Source organism: Ovis aries, chromosome 20 (assembly GCF_016772045.2).
Source record: "Ovis aries strain OAR_USU_Benz2616 breed Rambouillet chromosome 20, ARS-UI_Ramb_v3.0, whole genome shotgun sequence".
In the NCBI taxonomy this organism is placed as follows: domain Eukaryota; kingdom Metazoa; phylum Chordata; class Mammalia; order Artiodactyla; family Bovidae; genus Ovis; species Ovis aries.
Window position 1 is genome coordinate 32,205,725 of NC_056073.1, and position 22,301 is coordinate 32,228,025.

General features: G+C 43.7%; 1 protein-coding gene across 2 annotated transcripts in view; it reads left to right on the plus strand.

Annotated features, from left to right (window-relative positions):
* The window catches only part of KIAA0319 (KIAA0319 ortholog), a 76,159-nt gene that overhangs the window by 49,764 nt on the left and 4,094 nt on the right, over positions 1-22,301 (plus strand). For both annotated transcript variants that reach the window (XM_060403441.1, XM_027958422.3), the window contains exons 10-19: positions 1,631-1,859; positions 4,976-5,099; positions 5,750-5,882; positions 7,240-7,388; positions 10,022-10,173; positions 12,364-12,502; positions 13,210-13,369; positions 16,063-16,205; positions 18,785-18,907; positions 20,101-20,191. In XM_060403441.1, the coding sequence (XP_060259424.1) occupies positions 1,631-1,859; positions 4,976-5,099; positions 5,750-5,882; positions 7,240-7,388; positions 10,022-10,173; positions 12,364-12,502; positions 13,210-13,369; positions 16,063-16,205; positions 18,785-18,907; positions 20,101-20,191 (1,443 nt within the window). The remainder of the gene's footprint in view (positions 1-1,630; positions 1,860-4,975; positions 5,100-5,749; positions 5,883-7,239; positions 7,389-10,021; positions 10,174-12,363; positions 12,503-13,209; positions 13,370-16,062; positions 16,206-18,784; positions 18,908-20,100; positions 20,192-22,301) is intronic.

Sequence of the window (22,301 nt, forward strand, 5' to 3'; positions counted from 1 at the left end):
TTAGTTTAATTAAGGGGTTTGTTAATTTTATTTATCTTCTCATAGAACCTAGCTAGAACTGCTTTAATCTATTTGCTTGTTTTCTAATTTGTTCTTTTCTGTTCTTATCTTTACTATTTATTTACTTCTATTTACTTTTGATTTACTTTGTTCTTTTTCTTCTACTAATGACTTCTTAGAGTAGAATCTTGGGTCATTTTCGAGTCATTTATTTAAGGACACAGAATGTATCCTGACTAAACTTGGTTGTGGAGGAAGGATCTTAGGTGTTTGGTTTCCTGTCAGAGTGAGAACTGGAGTTTGGATCTTGGTTGTATGGAATATGTGGGCTCAGTTCAGTTCAGTTCAGTCACTCAGTCGTGTCCGACTCTTTGTGACCCCATGAATTGCAGCACGCCAGGCCTCCCTGTCCATCACCAACTCCCGGAGTTCACTCAGACTCACGTCCATCGAGTCAGTGATGCCATCCAGCCATCTTATCCTCGGTCGTCCCCTTCTCCTCCTGCCCCCAATTCCTCCCAGCATCAGAGTCTTTTCCAATGAGTCAACTCTTCGCATGAGTTGGCCAAAGTACTGGAGTTTCAGCCTTAGCATCATTCCTTCCAAAGAAATCCCAGGGCTGATCTCCTTAGAGGCCCAGAATACCTGGGCCCCCTGTAAGTACCTTACCTACAAATATGTCCTGTATTCTTTCCAGAGCTTCATTCTTATAGTCCTGTTTATACCTGTTAAACATGCACTGCTACCCTGAATTAACATCTTTATTGCAGGAAGATACAGTGGCCTTATCTCACTGATCCAGTTGCCACATCACCAGTGAGTTTACTATAGGAGGTCAGTGCAGCTCTTTCTCTGTTGTTTGTGTAGGTTGAGTATCATTTGTATCTGAAAGTGCTTAATTGTAAAATCGGAGAAGGCAATGGCACCCCACTCCAGTACCCTTGCCTGGAAAATCCCATGGATGGAGGAGCCTAGGGCTGCAGTCCATGGGGTCACTAAAAGTCAAGACACGACTGAGCGACTTCACTTTCACTTTTCACTGTCATGCATTGGAGAAGGAAATGGCAACCCACTCCAGTGTTCTTGCCTGGAGAATCCCAGGGACAGTGGAGCCTGGTGGGCTGCCGTGTACAGGGTCGCACAGGGTCAGACACGACTGAAGTGACTTAGCAGCAATTCTAAAATGGCTTTGCAAGGAGTGTCCTGAAAACACTTAATACTTAGTCCTCTAGGAAAGAATGAAAAAATTAAAAGGCTTTGTATCTGAAATTTGTGAGTGATTTTCTGCCTCTACATGTTCAGGCCTGAGAGCAGGTCTTAAACTGATATATTCTGAATCTCAGGTAATAGAGAGAGGCTTCTGTGTTGGCCAGGGTTGTTTTCTTCATCCAGCATCTAGAAGAATCATGAGAAATCCACATAAAAGAAAACCCTATCATGTGACTGTATTGCTAGCTAAAAATAAATCAACAGCAAAAAATATATCCTCAGGTCTCTTCTTTCCTCAGCTTCATCCTCAAGTTTCTGCTCTGAGCTGTTCTGAGAAATATACATAGGCAGACTCAGTTGACCACTTGCCTTAAGATTTGGCATATTCATACAGTATAATAGCCGCCTGTCCTTTCACTAGGTTGACTGTTACAGACTCAGATGGAGCCACTAACTCCACAACGGCAGCCCTAATAGTCAGCAGCGCTGTGGACTACCCACCAGTTGCCAATGCGGGACCAAATCAGACTATAACTTTGCCCCAAAACTCCATCACTTTGAATGGAAACCAGAGCAGTGATGATCACCAGATTGTCCTCTATGAGTGGTCCCTGGTGCCTGGGAGTGAGAACCAAGAGGTGGCTATGCAGGTGCGTTCTCCATCCTGCCTTCAGACTTCTATTTCTCTAGCTGTCTGTTCATCTGTCTCTCAGACTATCTCTTTTTCTTTCTGTCTGTCTTTTTGTCCATCATCCATCCATCCATCTAAAATATTGGTACAAGGGGAAAGCTAAATTCGGAAAACATGTTTTATAAAGTTGCCTATTATAACCATCAGGAGAGTAGCTAAACTCACAAATCTTCTAAATTTATGTTGCTTTCCCTCACTCACTCTATGTAAGCCCAGAATAGCAACTAAGCAGGTCCTAGTTGAAATGTCGACCTTGAATGTTGAAAACTTGACCTTGAGGTTTGTTTGGGAAAAGGCTGACCCAACATTTGCTACAGAAATATTATTTTAGTACGTATTAGGATAAACATTAGAAGTAATCTAGTCTAAACCTCATTATCAGAAATTTCCTGTGTATTTTATTCCTCCTCGTTTTATAAATTGCATGTTATCGTCTCTAGATTCAGCGGTCTCTTGTTGAGATCTCTTTGTATTTACCTTTTGATTGGTTCCAATCTCTAATGTATCTGTCTATAATAACCTTGAAATGTTGCTATATTTGTATGCGTGTATGTGAGCTGCTTACTTATTGCTGCTAACCAGCTTGGTACCTTTGAAGTTATGTTGTTATTTAAGAGTTTAATGGAAAAAAAAGATAGTACCTTACATTGCTCCCTTCCTTTTCTCCTTCAAACACCATCTCACCAGTCCAAGACAAATTTCTTGTTAGTGTTTGTGATGAAGTCAGACAGTCCATGAAGACTGACCTACTTTACTTTTTGGTCTTTCTGGGAAGAGCTTTGTGATTATGATGAATTAAAAATGACCGATTGGATGCATGGAACTTGAAAGAGCTGTGAGTCCTCTGGATACCGTTAGAGAGCACGTGATGTAGTGTTCGTCTCTACCTGAGAGTTGTGGCAAATGCTGTTTGCAGCTGTTGGGTTAAGAATTCAGATTCAGAGGAGTTTGGATACAAACAAGAAGATGGACTATTTTGCATTTTTTCAGTTAAAAAATATTTCAAAATTTCTTTCCCTTAATTCCTGAGAATGATGTGCCCAGAGCTAATGGGGCAGTGCATCCATGTCTATGGGACCTGGATCCACAGGAAGTCACTTGTGCCGGACTGCAGGGCTAAGCTCGTTGCTCTGTGCACCTGCCCACTTGCTGTAAACACTCTCAGATTAGCCACAGTAGGGATGCTGCTGACTTGTGGTTGACTGATTAAGGTGTCGAAAGGAGTAATGCTTTTTATGAACTGGGACAATCACAAAGACAAGCTCTTAAACCAGACTCCTTTATACTTAGACTAAAAATTCTCAGTAAATTTGTCTGCTCAGTTCCCATTTGCTGCAAGCTTCCTTTTAACTGTGTGCATAGCGTTCCTGTAACCATGTTAATTTTGAGTCATGTACTGGAAATTATACTTTCTCTAAGAGCTTTCCAGAAAAAGAAATACTTTGCTCTATTGAGTCAAAGTAGGGGAAAGCCTGTTTTCAAAGTCTTAAAAGAATGTATTTCAAATAACTCCCCTTGTGATAACATACTTGATTTTCTATTATTAAAAAAATTTTTTTTCCTTTAAAACTAAAAGAAAAACATGAACAGAAATTTATAGATAATCATAGGATCTGTGAAAGTAAATACATTGTGATAGGACTTAAATTTAAAAATCCTTTCCAGGATGCCATAAACTTTAAGCACAGGCAACAACTAGGAATATTTCCAACAAAGGAGCAAAAATAACCAAAGGGATATTAACCTGGAGGCAACAAGGTTGAACTACTGTATACTCAAACTGAAAAAAAAAAAAGCCTTATTGAAAAGTTTTGTTGTCTCATCATTTAAAAAATGTATTTTACATCAAGGACCTACTGTATTGGGCTTCCCTGGTGGCTCAGATGGTAAAGAATCTGCCTGCAATGTAGGAGACCCAGCTTCAATCCCTGGGTCAGGAAGATCCCCTGGAGAGAGCAAGGCAACCCACCCAGTATTCTTGCTGGGAGAATTCCATGGACAGAGAAGCCTGGCAGGATATAGTCCAAGGGTAAACTACTGTATACTCAACTGAAAAAAAAAAAAGCCTTATTGAAAAGTATTGTTGTCCTAGCATTTAAAAGAGTTATTTTACATCAAGGACCCACTGTATAGTGCAGGTGTTGAACTCTAATCAATATCTTGTAATACACTATAATGGAGAAGAATCTGAAAAAGAATATGTGTATGTGTAACTGATTCACTCTGCTAGACACCTGAAACATTGTAAATCAACTGTACATCAAAAAAAATTAAAAAGAAAGAATACATGCACAAAAAGAAAAATTCAAGAGATGATAATATATGGGGGAAAATAACAAAAAATTATTTTTGATCATGATTGATTTCCTGTGGTTAAAAAAACTCAAATTCTGATAAAGCAGAAACACGCCTTGACCTCAACCAAGTCCCTTTATATGAGATAATTACTGTGATGAGTTTAACCTGTATGTGTCCAGAATCTTTTCTCTGTGTTTGTATGTGTGTAAAGTACATATATTAGTATCTCCCACACTGTAGCCATTGTTGCACAGTTTTTTTGATTCATATTATATCTTTGATATCTTTCCACTTTTTAATGTGAACATCTACTTCATTCTTTTAAACGTCTTTCTTTGCAGCTAGCATCCCATAGTGTATCATGGTGGGCTTGGCTGTTTCTCTTTTGCTGATCGTCTGGGTTGTTCCCTTTTCTTTTTTTTTCTATAGGCAATATGTTAGCATCCATGGGCGAGTCTCCATTATTACACATGTGGGCTTTTCTTTAGGGTAGATACTCAGTAGAAAGGCTGGGTTGAAGAGTGTGTACTTTTAACATTTGAATGGATGCTGCCATATTGACTTCCAAAAAGACTATATTAATTTATATTCTTTAAACAGTGTCTGAGGATATACTGTGGACTTTAGATCCCATTTTCCTGGGACATGTATATATTTTTTAAAAGCAGGCTCTCCACATTTAGTAAAATCACTAGTTTTTCATTCTGTCATGCTGATTACTTGTGCTTCTTTAATATTATTATTATTTTTTTCATTTCTGTATTTGCTGTGACTTAGGGAGTAAAGACACCATACCTTCATTTGTCTGCAATGGAGGAAGGAAATTATACGTTTCAGCTGATGGTGACAGACTCTTCGAAGCAACAGTCCACGGCTGTGGTCACCGTGACTGTCCAGCCTGGTAGGTGAAATAGGAAAGGAATTTAGCCCCAGAGATTAAATCAGAAATGACATCTGGGCTTCTGGGCTTCAGACCAGTCAAATTTGGTGGAAATTCTCTTAAGTAAGTCTTTGAACTGTCAAGAAATTGGGGCTGCAGGAGCTAAATCTTAATATAAAGCCAGTTTTCTTTTGTGGTTCTGAATTGTGTCCTGACGGTGTCCGTAAACTACAGCACAAGGGACAAATGAGAGCCATCTGCAGAGTCACTGTGGGCTCTGATGCCATGCCCCACTCTGCCCCAAAACTCAAGGGCATTCTTGAAGAGGCTGGTAGTTATGTGTGGCTTGATACGCAGAAGGCTTGTGGCCAGACTTTGGCAATTGACTAGAGTTCCACTCTATGACTTTTGAGGTCTCTTCAAGAAACCAGAGATGTACATATTACAGAAGAGTATTTCTTGCTATCTGTCATCCCAGTCTAAGCTTGGAATATTTAATTCCTGGGTCAGCTAAGAGACTGCATGTATCCCCCCAGGATTCCCAAAGGACAGGGCACACTCTAGTAGCCACCTGATGCGAATATGAGTAATTTGCTTAAATCAAGAAATCAGAGGATGGCAGACTTCATGCAAAGAGATGTTACTTCCTCACACCATTTCTATAATTCTAGAAAACAACAGGCCTCCAGTGGCTGTGGCCGGCCCAGATAAGGAGCTGATCCTCCCAGTGGAAAGCACCACCCTGGATGGGAGCAGGAGCAGCGATGACCACGGCATTGTCTTCTACCGCTGGGAGCGTGTCAGGTAGCCCGCCCATCTCATCACTGAGTGCTGGGCTCACACCCTGGCTCAGTGCTAATACTACCCATTCTCTGGAGGATCCAGATTAAGCAATCAACTTGAGATTGTTGAGGTGTCAGGATTTCAGCTAGTTTCTAGAAGAGGAGGGGCACCATCGTTTAAATTCTCCATCAGGTGTAGATGGACAAGATGGGCATTTCTTGACAGTGGAGGGCAGGTGGACAGGGCAGTCTTGGGGTGAGGTGAGCTTCATGACAGAGGAGGTGCAGGGGAACCTGGGTGGGGGTTCCTCATGAGAGTCCCCCGCACCTACACACTCTCAAACCACCTGCAGTGACTACAGCAGAAGTGCGGAGTTCAAGGGGATTCCTGTATCCTCAGACATTTTTTTTTGTACTTTACATGCTTAATCTTGTGGAATGCTAGAGTAGTTCTTAAGAGGTAAATACTACTATTCCCATTTTAAAGGTAAAGCAACTGGGGCTTGCAGAGATAAGTGAGATCACAGGGCTTACAGTTGTCCAGACAGAGCAAGATCCCGGAGTTAACCTGGGTCTTCCCTGGTGGCTCAGAGGTTAAAGCGTCTGCTTCCAATGCAGGAGACCTGGGTTCGATCCCTGGGTCGGGAAGATTCCTTGGAGAAGGAAATGGCAATCCACTCCAGTATTCTTGCCTGGAGAATCCCATGGACGGAGAAGCCTAGTAGGTTGCAGTCCATGGGGTCGCAAAGAGTTGGACACGACTGAGCGACTTCACCTTCCTGACTATAGAGCGCAGTCTTCACAACTCTGCTATAATTCCTGTCTTAAATCAGTTACCTGGCTTGATCACCACCTCTTCCATATTCTCCTGAAAGATAGCTGAGGATTTTAGCAGATTTTATTTAAAGAAGAAATAGCAGAGGGAATTCCCTAGCCATACACTGGTTGAGACTGTGCACTTCCTCTGCAGGGGATGCAGGTTTGATCCCTGCTCAGGGAACTAACTAAGATCCTATGTGCCACACAGTACAGCCAACATAAAAAAGAACGAAAGAAGTAGGAGTGGTTTCTAAGGCTCCATCTTCTAAAAACAGATCATTTCACTGACAGCTCAATTAAAAAAAACAAAAACAAAAAACAAAACAAGAACCTCCAAATCCTCTCCCCAAGAATCCAGCAGCTTTTTTCTGAAATAGGATTTAGCTTGTGCCTCTTACACAGAACTCGAGAATCTAAATGAGTAAAAAGTTATCTGAGAATTCTCTAGATGGTGTATATTATTGTCATTTAAAAAAAAAAAGTTTATAACAAACAACATGCCTGGCATCCTCAGACTTTCATACCCTAAGCCCATTGTTAATGACTGTCGTGTTTCATAGAGGCCCCAGCGCAGTGGAGATGGAAAACTTCGACAAAGCTATAGCCACAGTAAGCGGTCTTCAGGTGGGTACCTACCACTTCCGTTTAACAGTGAAAGACCAGCAGGGATTGAGCAGCACGACCACCCTCACCGTGGCCGTGAAGAAGGGTGAGTCAGGGCAGAGGGCGGGTGGATCCTCCGGTGGAAGGGACTGGGCGCCTTCTACTTCTCAGTCTCCCAGACCCCTCAGTTCAGTTCAGTCGCTCAGTCGTATCTGACTCTTGGCGACCCCATGAATCACAGCACGCCAGGCCTCCCTGTCCGTCACCAACTCCCGGAGTTCACTCAAACTTATGTCCATCGAGTTGGTGATGCCATCCAGCCATCTCATCCTCTGTCGTCCCCTTCTTCTCCTGCCCTCAATCCCTCCCAGCATCAGAGTCTTTTCCAGTGAGTCAACTCTTCACATGAGGTGGCCAAAGTACTGGAGTTTCAGCTTTAGCATCATTCCTTCCAATGAACACCCAGGGTTGATCTCCTTCAGAATGGACTGGTTGGATCTCCTTGCAGTCCAAGGGACTCTCAAGAGTCTTCTCCAACACCACAGTTCAAAAGCATCAATTCTTCGGCACTCAGCTTTCTTCACAGTCCAACTCTCACATCCATACATGTCCACTGGAAAACCATAGCCTTGACTAGACGGACCTTAGTTGGCAAAGTAATGTCTCTGCTTTTCAATATGTTATCTAGGTTGGTCATAACTTTCCTTCCAAGGAGTAAGCATCTTTTAATTTCATGGCTGCAATCACCATCTGTAGTGATTTTGGAGCCCCCCAAAATAAAGTCTGTCATTTTTCTATTATTTTCCCCATCTATTTGTCAGGAAGTGATGGGACCAGATGCCATGATCTTCGTTTTTTGGATGTTGAATTTTAAGCCAACTTTTTCACTCTCCACTTTCACTTTCATCAAGAGGCTTTTTTAGTTCCTTTTCACTTTCTGCCATAAGGATGGTATCATCTGCATATCTGAGGTTATTGATATTTCTCCTGGCAATCTTGATTCCAGTTTGTGCTTCTTCCAGCCCAGCGTTTCTCATGGTGTACTCTGCATAGAAGTTAAATAAGCAGGGTGACAGTATACAGCCTTGACGTACTCCTTTTCCTATTTGGAACCAGTCTGTTGTTCCATGTCCAGTTCTAATTGTTGCTTCCTGACCTGCATACAGATTTCTCAGGAGGCAGGTCAGGTGGTCTGGTATTCCATCTCTTTCCGAATTTTCCATAGTTTATTGTGATCCCCACAGTCAAAGGCTTTGGCATAGTCCATAAAGCAGAAATAGATGTTTTCTGGAACTCCCTTGCTTTTTCAATGATCCAGTGGATGTTGGCAATTTGATCTCTGGTTCCTCTGCCTTTTCTAAAACCAGCTTGAACATCTGGAAGGTCACGGTTCACGTATTGCTGAAGCCTGGCTTGGAGAATTTTGAGCATTACTTTCCTAGCGTGTGAGATGAGTGCAATTGTGCGGTAGTTTGAGCATTCTTTGGGATTGGCAGTGCTAGACTCACAGCAAATCATAAATGTTGGCTCCTTCAGTAAATGAGTGAATGAATGAATGATTATGATGTATTGAAGCTCAGAAATGTAAAAGAGCGTGGCTGGATGGGAAAATCCAGTTGGATATTAGGGATCAGCAAGAGGGTCAGAACCCTGGGGAGGGTGGCCGAGACTCAGGCTCAGCCAAAAAAGACTGTATACATCATGTTGTGCTGAAGAGTTGGGACTTAATCGCACATTTGGGAGAGGCTGAAGCAATTTTCTCAGCACGGTGACAGCAATTTGAGTTTTTTTCCTAATGTTTTATTGTGTAAGTTTTCAACCACATATAAGAGTAGAGAGAATAGCCCTAATGGACCATTATGCAGCCATTACCCAGCTTCAACAGTTAGCAACATTTTCCCCTTCTTATTTCATCTATCACATTTTCTTTGATCCTGGTCAAAGCATTTTGAGGCAAACCCTAGCATCATGCCATTTTTACCTGAAAGATTTGGATTTTTAAAAAGATAATGCTTGTGGAGAAGTGGAGTGGACAAAATGGCAAACTAAAAAGAGCACCAATTGGCTCTATTCCAGTCTCTGGCCTCTTTTTTAGGAAGAAAGTGGCCAGTGACCAGTGGGATGTGAATTACTCCTTTGGGTCAATATATGACTATCCTCACCCATTTTCTATTGACTGATTTATTGAATCCCAGAATCCCATCTAAACAACCCCATCTGCCTCACAGCATCTTCCTTATATCAGAAATGGCTCTTACATTGTTCCTTATATTTGATACCCAGTCAGAACAATGAGGTCTAATTATTTCTGACTCGAGTTCTTTATTGTATTTAACACAATCAAAATTTGGCATGACTAGAAACATAAATATTTGTGGCCAGATAGCGTGGACCAGTACAGAATGATCCAGAGCATATTTTAAACCAAAATATTTTCATTTTCCAGATCCCAAATATAAATAAAATCATGGTTTCTCTTTTCAAAAAGGGGAAAACTGTAATGATAATAGAAAACTGTCCAACATATTGGCTGCCAAATTATAAGTAGCTGAGTGCAAAGGGATGTTAAAGAAAGTCTTTAGTTTATCTTATGGGTATTTAGGGTAAGAGATGATGCTTTCTGGATATTTTAAATCTACTTATCTGCAAGATGGAATAGTCATGGATATTTTATGACACATTTATCGCAAGTATTTTAAATCAATTTCTTTGCTTTCATTTCTGCTATATTTGACTTAGAAAATAATAGTCCTCCCAGAGCCCAGGCTGGTGGCAGATATGTTCTTGTGCTTCCCAATAACTCCATTACTTTGGATGGTTCAAGGTCTACTGATGACCAAGGAATTGTGTCCTATCTGTGGATCCGGGACGGCCAGAGTCCAGCAGCTGGAGTGAGTACTTGAAGAGAATTGCCCCTGGACCACTAATCATTACGTCTATGTTAGTTTGCTAGGGCTGCATATAGCAAAATACCACAGGCGGGGGAGCTTCAACAACAGATATTTATATTCTCCCAGTTTTGGAGACTGGAAGATCCAAGATCAAGGTGGTAGATGGTTGGTTCCAACTGCCTTCTTGCTGTGTCTTCACATGGGAGCGGGGCTGGAAAGGGTGAGGAAGTAGGGGAGAGAGAGGGCTCTTGGGCATCTCTTCTTACAAGGACGCTAATCCTATGGGATCAGGACCCCACCTTTATGACCTCAGTTCAGTTCAGCCGCTCAGTCGTGTCCGACTCTTCGCAACCCCGTGGACTGCAGCACACCAGGCTTCCCTGTCCATCACCAACTCCTGGAGCTTGCTCAAACTCATGTCCATCGAGTCAGTGATGCCATCCAACCATCTCATCCTCTGTTTTCCCCGACTCCTCATTATGACTCATTTAACCTTAATTACCTCATAATAGACCTTATCTCAAATAGAGTCACATTGGAGGGTTAGGACATCAGCCGTTGAGGGGACGCAGTTAACTCCATTTCTGTGTCTCTGTTATCATCTCATCTCCCTTTCCATGCCTCCCTAAGATGTTTATGATTCTAGGTTTCCTCTGACGGCTGGGTGCAGGAAGCTGCTATTCAATTTAAATAAATCTGAAGTCCTTTCTGACTTTTTCCCTACCCAGACTTTGACAGAGTCAGAAACTGTAGCCTGGAATCTTCTCATGGGACTCATTCTGCTCCTCGGCTTTCCTATTGTTCCTATTTTGAGCCATGTGGATTCTTTCCTTTTCCTCCGCATTGTACCAGATAGGTCACTAAACCCAGGATTGCCATTCCCATTGCATAAGTACAGAAAATCAGATGCAGAGATGGAAAGTGACTTGGCCAAAGTTGATTAAGTCATCTTTAACCAACCAGATAGGCTTAGGATTTTTGTTCCTAGCAGGCATTTTTCCACATTAGAGCACCCTGCCTTTTTGGCTATAAATGTAGGTACATCTTCATTCCTGCTGTTGCTAAGGACTTGAAAGATGAAAATTTACTCTTGGAGATGTACTGAGGGAGTGGTCCCAGGGAAAGAACTGAAAGTGCTTTATAATTTCCAAAGTAACTCTGGAATGAATACTGTTCAGCCAGATGGTGGATTGGCTTCTAAGTGTAGTTATAATAGCTCCCTGATCAGAGCACTTGTTACCGTTGGTTGCACCCTCTTCTGCTAGCAAGTTCAGGGCAGGGGTCTAGGAGATTCTTCTCAAACATTTTCAGCAGAGATGTCTCTACAGAGGCTCGTGGGTCATCAGAGAAGGTGAACAGGACACACCACAAGGAATCCTATGCACTGCGAAGCTGTCTTTGAAAATAAGACCCAGAAAACTCTTCAGAAAGAGTGCTTCACGCTCCAGGTCTCTGCCCTAATTTCAGGAGTTTCTGCCTCTGCTGGGTAGAATTTGGACATACCTAGAGCCCTTGGGAGGAGAAGGCAATGGCACCCCACTCCAGTACTCTTGCCTAGAAAATCCCATGGATGGAGGAGCCTGGTGGGCTGCAGTCCATGGGGTTGCTAAGAGTCGGGCACAACTGAGTGACTTCACTTTCACTTTTCACTTTCATGCTTTGGAGAAGGAAATGGCAACCCACTCCAGTGTTCTTGCCTGGAGAATCCCAGGGACAGGGGAGCCAGGTGGGCTGCCATCTCTGGGGTCTCACAGAGTCGGACATGACTGAAGTGACTTAGCAGCAGCAGCAGCAGCAGAGCCCTTGGGAAGGTCCTGTAACAAAGTCCTGTCTGAGTCTTGTGTCTCCTGGTGCTTTAAAAGTGAGAGACTTTCCTGGTGGTCCATTGGTTAAGACTCTCTTCTTCCAATGCAGGGGACATGAGTTCGATCCCTAGTTGGGGAACTAAGATCCTACATGCTGTTAGCTGTGACCAAAATATAAAAAAATTTTAAAAACAAATAAAAGTAGCCGTGGAAGAGACACCGAGGATTACCCAGACCTTCGCTAACCTCCCCTCCCCTCCCCACTTCCTCCTCAGCCTGTCCCTTAGAATCATGCATGTGTGACAAAGACAAGAGACTGAGGTTTGGGGTTTGCAGAGGCCTGGGTTGGGAGCTGAGTACAGACTGTGAATGTGTTATTTCTCAGGATGTCATCGATGGCTCTGACCACAGCTCGGCCCTGCAGCTCACCAACCTGGTGGAGGGCGTCTACACTTTCCGCCTGCGAGTTGCTGATGGTCAGGGGGCCTCAGACACGGACACCGCCACAGTGGAAGTGCGGCCAGGTGTGCGCTGGGCTTCTGGGCCTGCGTTTGTAGGGCTGGCCTGTGAGCCGGGGTTGGGCGGGGGGGCGGGGTCTGCCTTTGGGGCTCTTTGCAGGTGGCAGTGGAACCCAGTGTGGGAGGCCAGGCCCACCTGTGGCTTTCTCTACATGTGGTCATCTACCCCCCAACAGAACCAGCCTCTGGACTCTTAGGGAGAACTGGGCCTGACAGCAAGACTTCTTGGTCACTTTGGTTTTCCTACCAGAAGACAAAGAGGTCTTTCAAAGACAAAAGACCTCGTGAGGTGGACATGAGGGCTTCACTCCTGGGAGCGCCAGGAGGGCAGCTCCAGTGAGGTGGCCACACCGAGCCCTGGCATGAACTAGGCTCAGCCCACAGCCCTCAGGGACTGAGTTATCTTACTGCGTCAGGGGAGGTGTGTGAGGTCCCAGAACATTGAGTGAGCCCCAGGACTGACTAAGCACACTTGTCTATCATCTGGGGAAAAATTAGTAGACAGCGAGCTGATATAAAACAGGGAAGAAGTCCTCACAGACAGTGGCTTCCGTGGTTTTTGGGAGAATTAACCTGAGCCATAGAACCCAAGTGTAGAACCCAACACAGGGGTCACTTAAAGCCCTCTGACTCTTGTGTAGGCCTTGCGCCTCCTGTTATCAAGCCTGGGGTTTTGAAGTGGAAACAAAGCCTGTGTCTTCTCGTTTCCCCAGACCCAAAGAAGGGCGGCCTGGTGGAGCTGATCCTGCAGGTCGGCGTTGGGCAGCTGACGGAGCAGCACAAGGACACCCTCGTGAGGCAGCTGGCGGCACTGCTGAACGTGCTGGACTCAGACATCAGGGTTCAGAAGATTCAGGCCCACTCAGACCTCAGGTGTGAGCCGCACAGTCCAGCCTGATGGTGTTCAGCTCCCCTCTCGTTCTGTGTCTTTGCATACACATTTATCCCATTCATATTCTTTTTTTTTTTTTCCTCAAAGGGCAGCAGCAAGGGCATGATTTAGAGGTCCTTCCCACAAGGCTCAGTAAATGTTTGCTGATTGAGAATGTTCTGACTGAAGGAGTTAGGGACCATCAGAGGGAGCTGGGTTTTAGTTCTGGTATCAACAGAGGGCATGCAAATGGTCTGGGGCATGCACAGGGCATGTCTCATAGCCAGATTCCATTCCTGCCTCATGTTCATGGGGCTGAGACTTCTCCCACTCTGAGAGGACCTTGGATTACTACTTTCCTCATAGCTCAGTTGGTAAATCATCTGCCTGCAATGCAGGAAACCCAGGCTCGATTCCTGGGTTGGGAAGATACCCTGGAGAAGGAAATGGCAACCCACTCCAATATTCTTGCCTGGAGAATCCCATGGACAGAGGAGCCTGGCAGGCTACAGTTCATGGGGTCCCAGAGTTGGACACGACTTATTAGCTAAACTACCAACCCTCTCCTGAGGGTCTGTAAGGTTCAACCTCTGCATTGATTTCTTACAGGATTTATAATTTTAATTGAATTTTAAAAAAACCTTTATATACCTAATTTGTGGTATGATTTTTATGGCAACATTTGGAGAGTAATATAGATTTGAATATAAATTTCTCCAAAGATGATATACAAGTGGCTAATGAGCATCATTAGTTAGTAGGGAAATGCAAATCAGAATCACGTGGAGATACCACTTCATACCCACAAGGATGGCTTTAATCCAGAAGAGACTGTAACAAATGTTGGCGAGTATATGGAGAAATTGGAATACCCATATATTGCCAGTAGGAATGTGAAATGATGCAACCACTGAGGGAAACACTTTCACAGTTTTTCAAAATGCTAAACATAGAATTACCATATGATTCAGTAATTCCACTCCTAAATATATACGCACGAGAAATGATACACATATGTCCATACAAAATCCAGGACATGGACATTCACAATGGTGTTATTCGTATGGCCCGAAAGTAGATACAGTCCAAATGTCATCGACTGATAAGTGGATCAGTTCAGTTCAGTTCAGTCGCTCAGTCATGTCCGACTCTTTGCGACCCCATGAATCGCAGCACGCCAGGCCTCCCTGTCCATCACCAACTCCTGGAGTTCACTCAGACTCGCATCCATCGAGTCCATGATGCCATCCAGCCATCTCATCCTCTGTCGTCCCCTTCTTCTCCTGCCCTCAATCCCTCCCAGCATCAGGGTCTTTTCCAGTGAGTCAACTCTTCGCATGAGGTGGCCAAAGTACTGGAGTTTCAGCTTTAGCATCATTCCTTCCAAAGAACACCCAGGACCGATCTCCTTTAGAATGGACTGGTTGGATCTCCTTGCAGTCCAAGGGACTCTCAAGAGTCTTCTCCAACACCACAGTTCAAAAGCATCAATTCTTCAGTGCTCAGATTTATTTACAGTCCAATAAGTGGATAAATGATATCTATTCATGCTGCTGCTAAGTTGCTTCAGTCGTGTCCGACTCTGTGCGACCCTGTAGACGGAAGCCCACCAGGCTCCCCCATCCCTGGGATTCTCAAGGCAAGAACACTGGAGTGGGTTGCCATTTCCTTCTCCAATGCATGAAAGTGAAAAGTGAAAGGAAAGTCTCTCAGTCATGTCCGACTCTTACCGACCCCATGGACTACAGCCTACCAGGCTCCTCTGTCCATGGGATTTTCCAGGCAAGTGTACTGGAGTGGGGTGCCATTGCCTTCTGTGATCTATTCATACAATGGAATAATAGTGGGCATTTCGAAGGAGGGGGATATACATGCTACAACTTGGATGAACTGTGAACACATTATACAAAGTGGAAGAAGCCAGGCATAAAATGTCTCATACATATTGCGTGTATATCAAAAGTCCAGAATAATCAAATCCACAGAGACTGAAAATAGATTAGTAGTTGGCAGAAGCTGGAGCCCTGGGAATGATTGCTGATGGGTGTGGAGTTTCTGTGATGATGGAAATGTTCTGGAAATGCACTACTTTGTGAATATGCTAAAGGACACTGAGACACACACTTACTTTAGAACAGTTACTTTTATCGTAAGTATATCACATCTCAGCGAAAAGGTAAAAATGAAGATGCATCTGAAGGTTCTCATGTTGTGTGTGGTTGTGCCTGTTTGTACACATTGCTCTGGGACCCCCCCCCCCCCCAGGTGCCTGCCAAAGCAGGAGATGTAAGAGATGCAGGTTCGATCCCTGGGTCAGGAAGATGCCCTGGAAGAGGGCATGGCAACCCACTCCAGTATTCTTGCCAGGAGAATCCCCATGGACAGAGGAGCCTGGTTGGCTACAGTTCATGGGGCAGTAGAGTCAGATATGACTGAGTGACTTAGCATGCATGCAGTCACACATTGCTCCATTTATCTGAGGATCTGCCCCTCATCAGTTGAATTCTGGGACCAAAGAGCCTTTATTTGTGAAGAGAAGCCGATCAACTCCTTGGCCCCCAGGATACACCTGTGTCCTTGCCAGGCCGCGGAGCTGTGGCCGCCTGCCTTCTCAGCAGGTCCCATGGCTGGAGTGGATATGTCACGCCAGGCACTGGCTAACCATGTGGCTGGCCCCTCTCTGTCTCCTCTGCAGCACCGTGATTGTGTTTTACGTACAGACTGGGCCACCTTTCAAGGTCCTCAAAGCTGCCGAAGTGGCCCGAAATCTACACAGGCGGCTCTCAAAGGAAAAGGCTGATTTCTTGCTTTTCAAAGTCTTGAGGATTGACACAGCAGGTATGCCCCCTATCAGAAATATCTTTATTTTCAGAGGTCAAGTAATGTAAATATATAATTGTTGTATATTCAGAATTGGATTCCACTGGACTAGACATAAGGCTTCCCAGGTGGCTCAGTGGTAAAGAATCTGCCTGGAATCCAGGAGACCCGTGTTCAATCCCTGGGTTGAGAAGACCCCCCTGGAGAAGGGAATGACTACCCACTCTAGTATTCTTGACTGGAGAATCCCATGGACAGAGGAGCCTGATGGGCTACAGTCCATGGGGTCCCAGAGTCAGACACGACTGAGTGACTAACACTAAACACCACGCAGTAGACATGCCATCCAATTAAATGCAATGGTAATATCACAGAAACAAAAGTGACTACCCAGATTAAAGGAAAAGATTTCTTGGAGGAGGTGAAATATGATTTGATTCCAATACGGCAGGACTATAGCCAGGTCTCATAGTCTTTTTTAAATTAAGTGGAAATCAAGTTCAGTATTTAATTATCTTTCTAATGAATTTCTCCAGGTCAACTTCTATGGGAATATTCTAAAAGAATCAGATTTGCTAATCAGGGCTACATTTTGCTGGCACAGAAAGAAGACGTGTGGACAGCTTCACTTTAGCATCCAGGGATTTGTTTTGCATTTATTTCTTAAGTCGGTTTCCTCCAACACACATTTGTCAACTGTTCTTTCTCTTTGAGGGAACCTGGAGAGAAACAAGTCATGGTTCGTTTCTAAAACTATAGTCTCACGCACTGGTCATTGTTGGAAATTTCGGACTTAAACAGTCAGAATGTTGTTAAAGACAGATAAGTATTAATGGCTGGAAAATTGACCGACCTGGGACATTGTGGCTTAGATTGTGAATATGTAGATTATTGGGAATTTTGTTATTCTTTAGTTGCTAAGTCATGTCCAACTCTTTGCGACCCCATGGACTGTAGCCCTCCAGGCTCTTGTCCGTGGGATTTCCCAGGCTAGAATACTGAAGTAGGCTGACATTTCTTTCCCCAGTGACCTTCCTGACCCAGAGATTGAACCGGTGCCTCCTGCATTGCAGGTGGATTCTTCACTGCTGAGCCATCAGGAAAAGTAAAATTGTTAGTCATGCAGTCACGTCTGACTTTTTGTAATCCCATGGACTATAGCCCGCCAAGCTCCTCTGTCCGTGGGATTCTCCAGGCAAGAATACTGGAATGGGTAGTCATTCCCTTCTCCAGGGCATCTTCCCAACCCAGAGATCAAACCCAGGTCTCCTGCATTGCAGGTTGATCCTTTACAATCTGAGTCACCAGGGAAGCCCATTGGAAATTTAAGATAGCTTATAGTGCCTTCCAGTGGGACCTCTTTTCCTAACCGCTTGCTTGCTGCCTCTTCCTGGTACCAAATCCATTCACGTGTGTGGATAGAAATGTAGTCTTTATCCCAGGTCTCTGTCCCCACCTTCCCAGGGACATGAATACCTTATTATGTTAAAAGGATCATTTCAGTAGACACTGGGGACCGTGATAATATTTGGATAGTAAAATTTAATTTGTCTCAGATGTGGCTCTAACCACAGTTGACTTTTTTAATAATGTGGAGTAAGTTAATTTTTAAGAACTTTTTTCTTGCTACAAAAGTAATCCTTGTTGATTGGAGGAAATTTGGAATACACAAGAAGACAAAAAACTAGAATAATCCTAGAATAATCCTCTAGATTCTAGAGTCTAGAATTCCCACCATTCAAAGATAACTCTTGTTAATAATTTGATGTTTTTCCTTCTAGTTTCCCCATCTTTAGACACATGTAATGCAATCAGGATAATTTGATACATATTTTTAAATCTGCTTTTTTAACTTCAAACCATATTATGATCATTTTCTCAAATCTTTTAGAATTTATCCCTCAGTAAGATATTTGTGGTCACATAGTACTCCATCCTGGATGTGTTCCACAGTTTATACAACTAATTCTGTACTCGCAGACTGTCAGGTTGATTTTAAGCCTTCAAGTTTGCAGTCATTTGTTACAGCAGCAATTGGAAACCAACGCGAAGAGAGTATTCCCTGGTGGCTCAGACGATAAAGAATCTGCCTGTAACACAGGAGACCTGAGTTCAATCCCTGGGTCAGGAAGATTCCCTGGAGAAGGAAATGGCAACCCATTCTAGTATTCTTGCTTGGAGGACCCCATGGACAGAGGAGCCTGGTGGGCTACAGTCCATGGGGTCACAAAGAGTCAGACATGACTGAGCAGCTGAGCACACACATACGCAATGTAGATAAATGTTTGTGCACATCCCCAATCATTTTCACTGGATAAATCATTAGAATTTATCATTCTTGGGCCAGAGGGTGCTGCATTTCCGCTACATGTTTAAGGCTTTTGTTTCATGGTGCAAGTGTTGACATGTTTCTGCCATTCACTTCCCAATGAGATTGTCAGTATGAGAGACCATCCCTGGACCACTGTCCATACAGTAAGAGGCACTTGACTCAACAAGGTGCCTCTCTTCCGGGTCTATGGAAGAAAAAGACACAGCTGAAGCCAGGGAGCCTCCTTTGCTCCATGATGACCTCTGCCTCACTCGCCTCCTTGCAGGATGCCTTCTGAAGTGTTCTGGCCACGGTCACTGTGACCCCATCACAAAGCGCTGTATTTGCTCCCAGCTGTGGATGGAGAACCTGATCCAGCGTTATATCCGGGATGGGGAAAGCAACTGTGGTGAGTCCTGGCATGGTGGGTGGCTCCGAGTGAGGAAGCTTCAGACAAATCATTCTGACCTGTCAGAAAGACCTGCCTGACTGTACAGCTGTAAATTCATCCCTTTTCTCACCCAAAGCCCATTGAACCAGCTCATGTGGTGATGGGTCAAGATATTCTCACAATTCACCTTGGGGATGTGTTTAAGACTTTTCCTTAAAACTTCCTGCTGAGGAAATCCACCTCAGCAGAGCAGATGTAGCCAATCATTGCTGAGAAGGTCGCTTTGGGCTACATGGACCCCATGTCCAGACTGTACCTGCCTTGGCTTGGACTGGGTGTGACCTTCTGGAGAAGTGGCCCCTGGTGTGGACTTGGCTGGAATCAGATGAGCAAGAAAGTTGACCCACTCACCAGACTGTCTGCTCAAGCAGGCTCCAAACATTGGAGCCACCATCTCAGCCAGCGTCGGCCTGAGCCACCGCCTGTCTCTTCTAAGGAGGAAACTGTGTTTTAATGCCAGTCTGCCTCTAAGAGTCATTTTGTCTTCTTGGGGATGCAGATGGACATAATTGGCAGAAAAATTAGGACAAGCTCCCTGCCAAATTATGTTCCTGTTTCTACTTCTTAAGAATTTGAAAATAACCAGCCCTTGAATCATTATTCCAAGTAGTGTTGTAACGTTTAATGGAGTTAAACCTTGTGTCTTTGCTCCATTGGTTTCTCTCTCCCTGGGTGGTTGCAAAGCTTTTTACACTGGATTTTTGTAAGGATGTGGAAGAAGTGAAGTGAAGAGGAAATAGTTTCTGAATGACTGTCGGGCTCTATGATAAGTATCTTCCTGTCCCAGGCAGCCATGCAAATAAACACCTTATTTGCTTTATTGAAACCAGACCAGAACCAGTTTTGAGGTTCTGTATTTCTGGAATGAATGTTTTGGTATGCCTTACTTGGCTGTTTAAGAAGCCTTCTTAATTGATGGGTTTATTTTTTTCAGTTTCTTCTGAACCAGTTGGACAAATGTAGGATGGTTTTAAGTTGGTCTTGATTTGTTAGTATTTTACCAGCCCCTGCAGCCAGCCTGGTGAGGTGGTCACAACACCACAGATGGCCTTTGCTTGTAAGGATTCAGAAATATTCATTGAGAGTTATTGAAATAAAGCTGTTTTGCAAAGGGTATGTAACATGTCCGCTCTGGTTTTCCTCTTTTTCAGAGTGGAGCGTGTTCTATGTGACAGTACTGGCTCTCGCTCTCATTGTGCTAACAGGGGCTTTAACATGGCTTTGCATCTGCTGCTCTAAGAGGTACCTGGCATGCTTATTTATTTCTCTGAAAATAAAGATGCAGCATTAAAGGTGATGTGGTAGGTTTAAAGGCTGTTGCTTGGGTTTGTAAAACTGCTCAACTTTTGACAATCCCTCTTTTTATGAAGAGAGACTTGACTTTAAAACCACATGATAATACGTTCTCCCCCACAAGGGCTTATATGCCTACTAGTTAAATGGAATAATACTAGAGGCAACTTTTTTTTTTCATTGAAGCTGTCATATTTTCTAGAAGATTCAATGCTTCTGTATCAAATCTAATCCTCTTTTCTACCAGTCTCATGTCACTAGAACACTAATCCACTCTCATTAGAGAAAGGAGTTCTAGAATATACTGATCCAAACGGGAGGTTTTCATTAGTTTTCATCTGTGAAGCAACAAATCTACCTGAATTCTTTTTCCTAAATGCAAAACTTTAGGTGGGACCATCACCAAAGAGAAGTTTTGCTTTAGGTTTTTCCTTCTTTTTTTTTTTTTCCATGAAGCTGACTGCTGAGGAGCCCCAGACTTACCTTATGGTCTGAACCTTCCAGAACCCCATGCCCAACCCTCTGTGAGGACATTCATAAGAATAATGATTACTCAAGTCCTTAGAAGGCAGCATTACATCCACTTTCCTACATGGAACTCTATGAATGCTCTCCGAAGAAGATTGGATAAACAAAACATAATGTTATACCATAATAATAGTTATTTTTCAGAGATCACTTATCAATTTTTGTAGTTTTATTTGTGATTACTTTTCCAAAGGTAGAACCAGTGAACCAGTGCATAGGTAGAGGTACTTAGCATCTTCTATCGCATTACCTTTTCCCAGAACCATCTGGGATGAAGGTCACCCTGCTGTGCTTGGCTTTCAAAATTCTACAGCTTTGTGACATTTGTATCAAGTAGATGATGATTATGACAAGAGTGACTGAGCATTCATTAAGTACTTGCCATTATAATGAATGTTTCTAAGTGCTTTCTATGTGTTATCTTATTGAGTTTTCCCATCAATCATATGAGAAAGGAACTGTTCTTATTCCCATTTTACAGGTGGGAGCTTGCAGTCAAAGAGATGACAATAAATGGCCTCACAGTCACCCAGCTAGTAAACCCAGAGTTGGAAGCCCATGCTCTTAATCATCAAGTTCTCAGAATATTGCCTTTGTTTGTTCTCTACAAATCTTAAACCATAGTGTTGATGTGTATTTTTAAATTATCCTCTTAAGCATAGGGTGAGGTCCATAGGATCAGCCTGGGTGTCTTGATGTGTTGTGAAAAAATGAAGGACTGAGTTATTGCTTATTCCTTTGGGAGAATTTACTATAATTTCTGTTGCTTTTTTTTTTTTCTGATTTCTAGTTATGTCGTCTTATCCTTCTTGCATGTTTCAACATCCCAGGGTAGTATAGGTTCAGGGGGAAACTTGTTCATCCAGGTTTTTCTGAGGAAGGAATTCCTCATGGAGAAAAGCTTGCTGGGCCAACACACAGAGTTGCTGGAAAGGTCCCTGCACCTCAGTTTGAGGCTTGGGTGAGAGCCTGCTGCTGCTGCTGCTGCTAAGTCGCTCCAGTCGTGTCCGACTCTGTGCGACCCCATAGACGGCCTCCTACCAGGGTCCTCTGTCCCTGGGATTCTCCAGGCAAGAACACTGGAGTGGGTTTCCATTTCCTTCTCCAACGCGTGAAAGTGAAGTCGCTCAGTCATGTCCGACTCTTAGCGACCCCATGGACTGCAGCCCACCATGGACGGAGGAGCCTGAAGTCAGGTGATAACAGCAGTGCTGCTCCGACATGTGTTTCTCCAGGATGCATGGCGCAAATAAGAAGAGACTCACAGACTTAGAGAACGGACTTGTGTTTGTTTGGGGGAAGGATGAGGGGGGAGAGATCGTTAGGGACTTTGGAATGGACAGATACACACTGCTATATTTAAAATGGATAACCAGCAAGGTCCTATTGGACAGCACATGGAACTCTGCTCAGTGTTATAGGGCAGCCTGGAGAGGATGGAAGTTTAGGAGAGAATGGATCCATGTGTATGTATGGCTGAGTCCCTTCGCTATTCACCTGAAACTATCACAAAAGTGTTAATTGGTTGGGG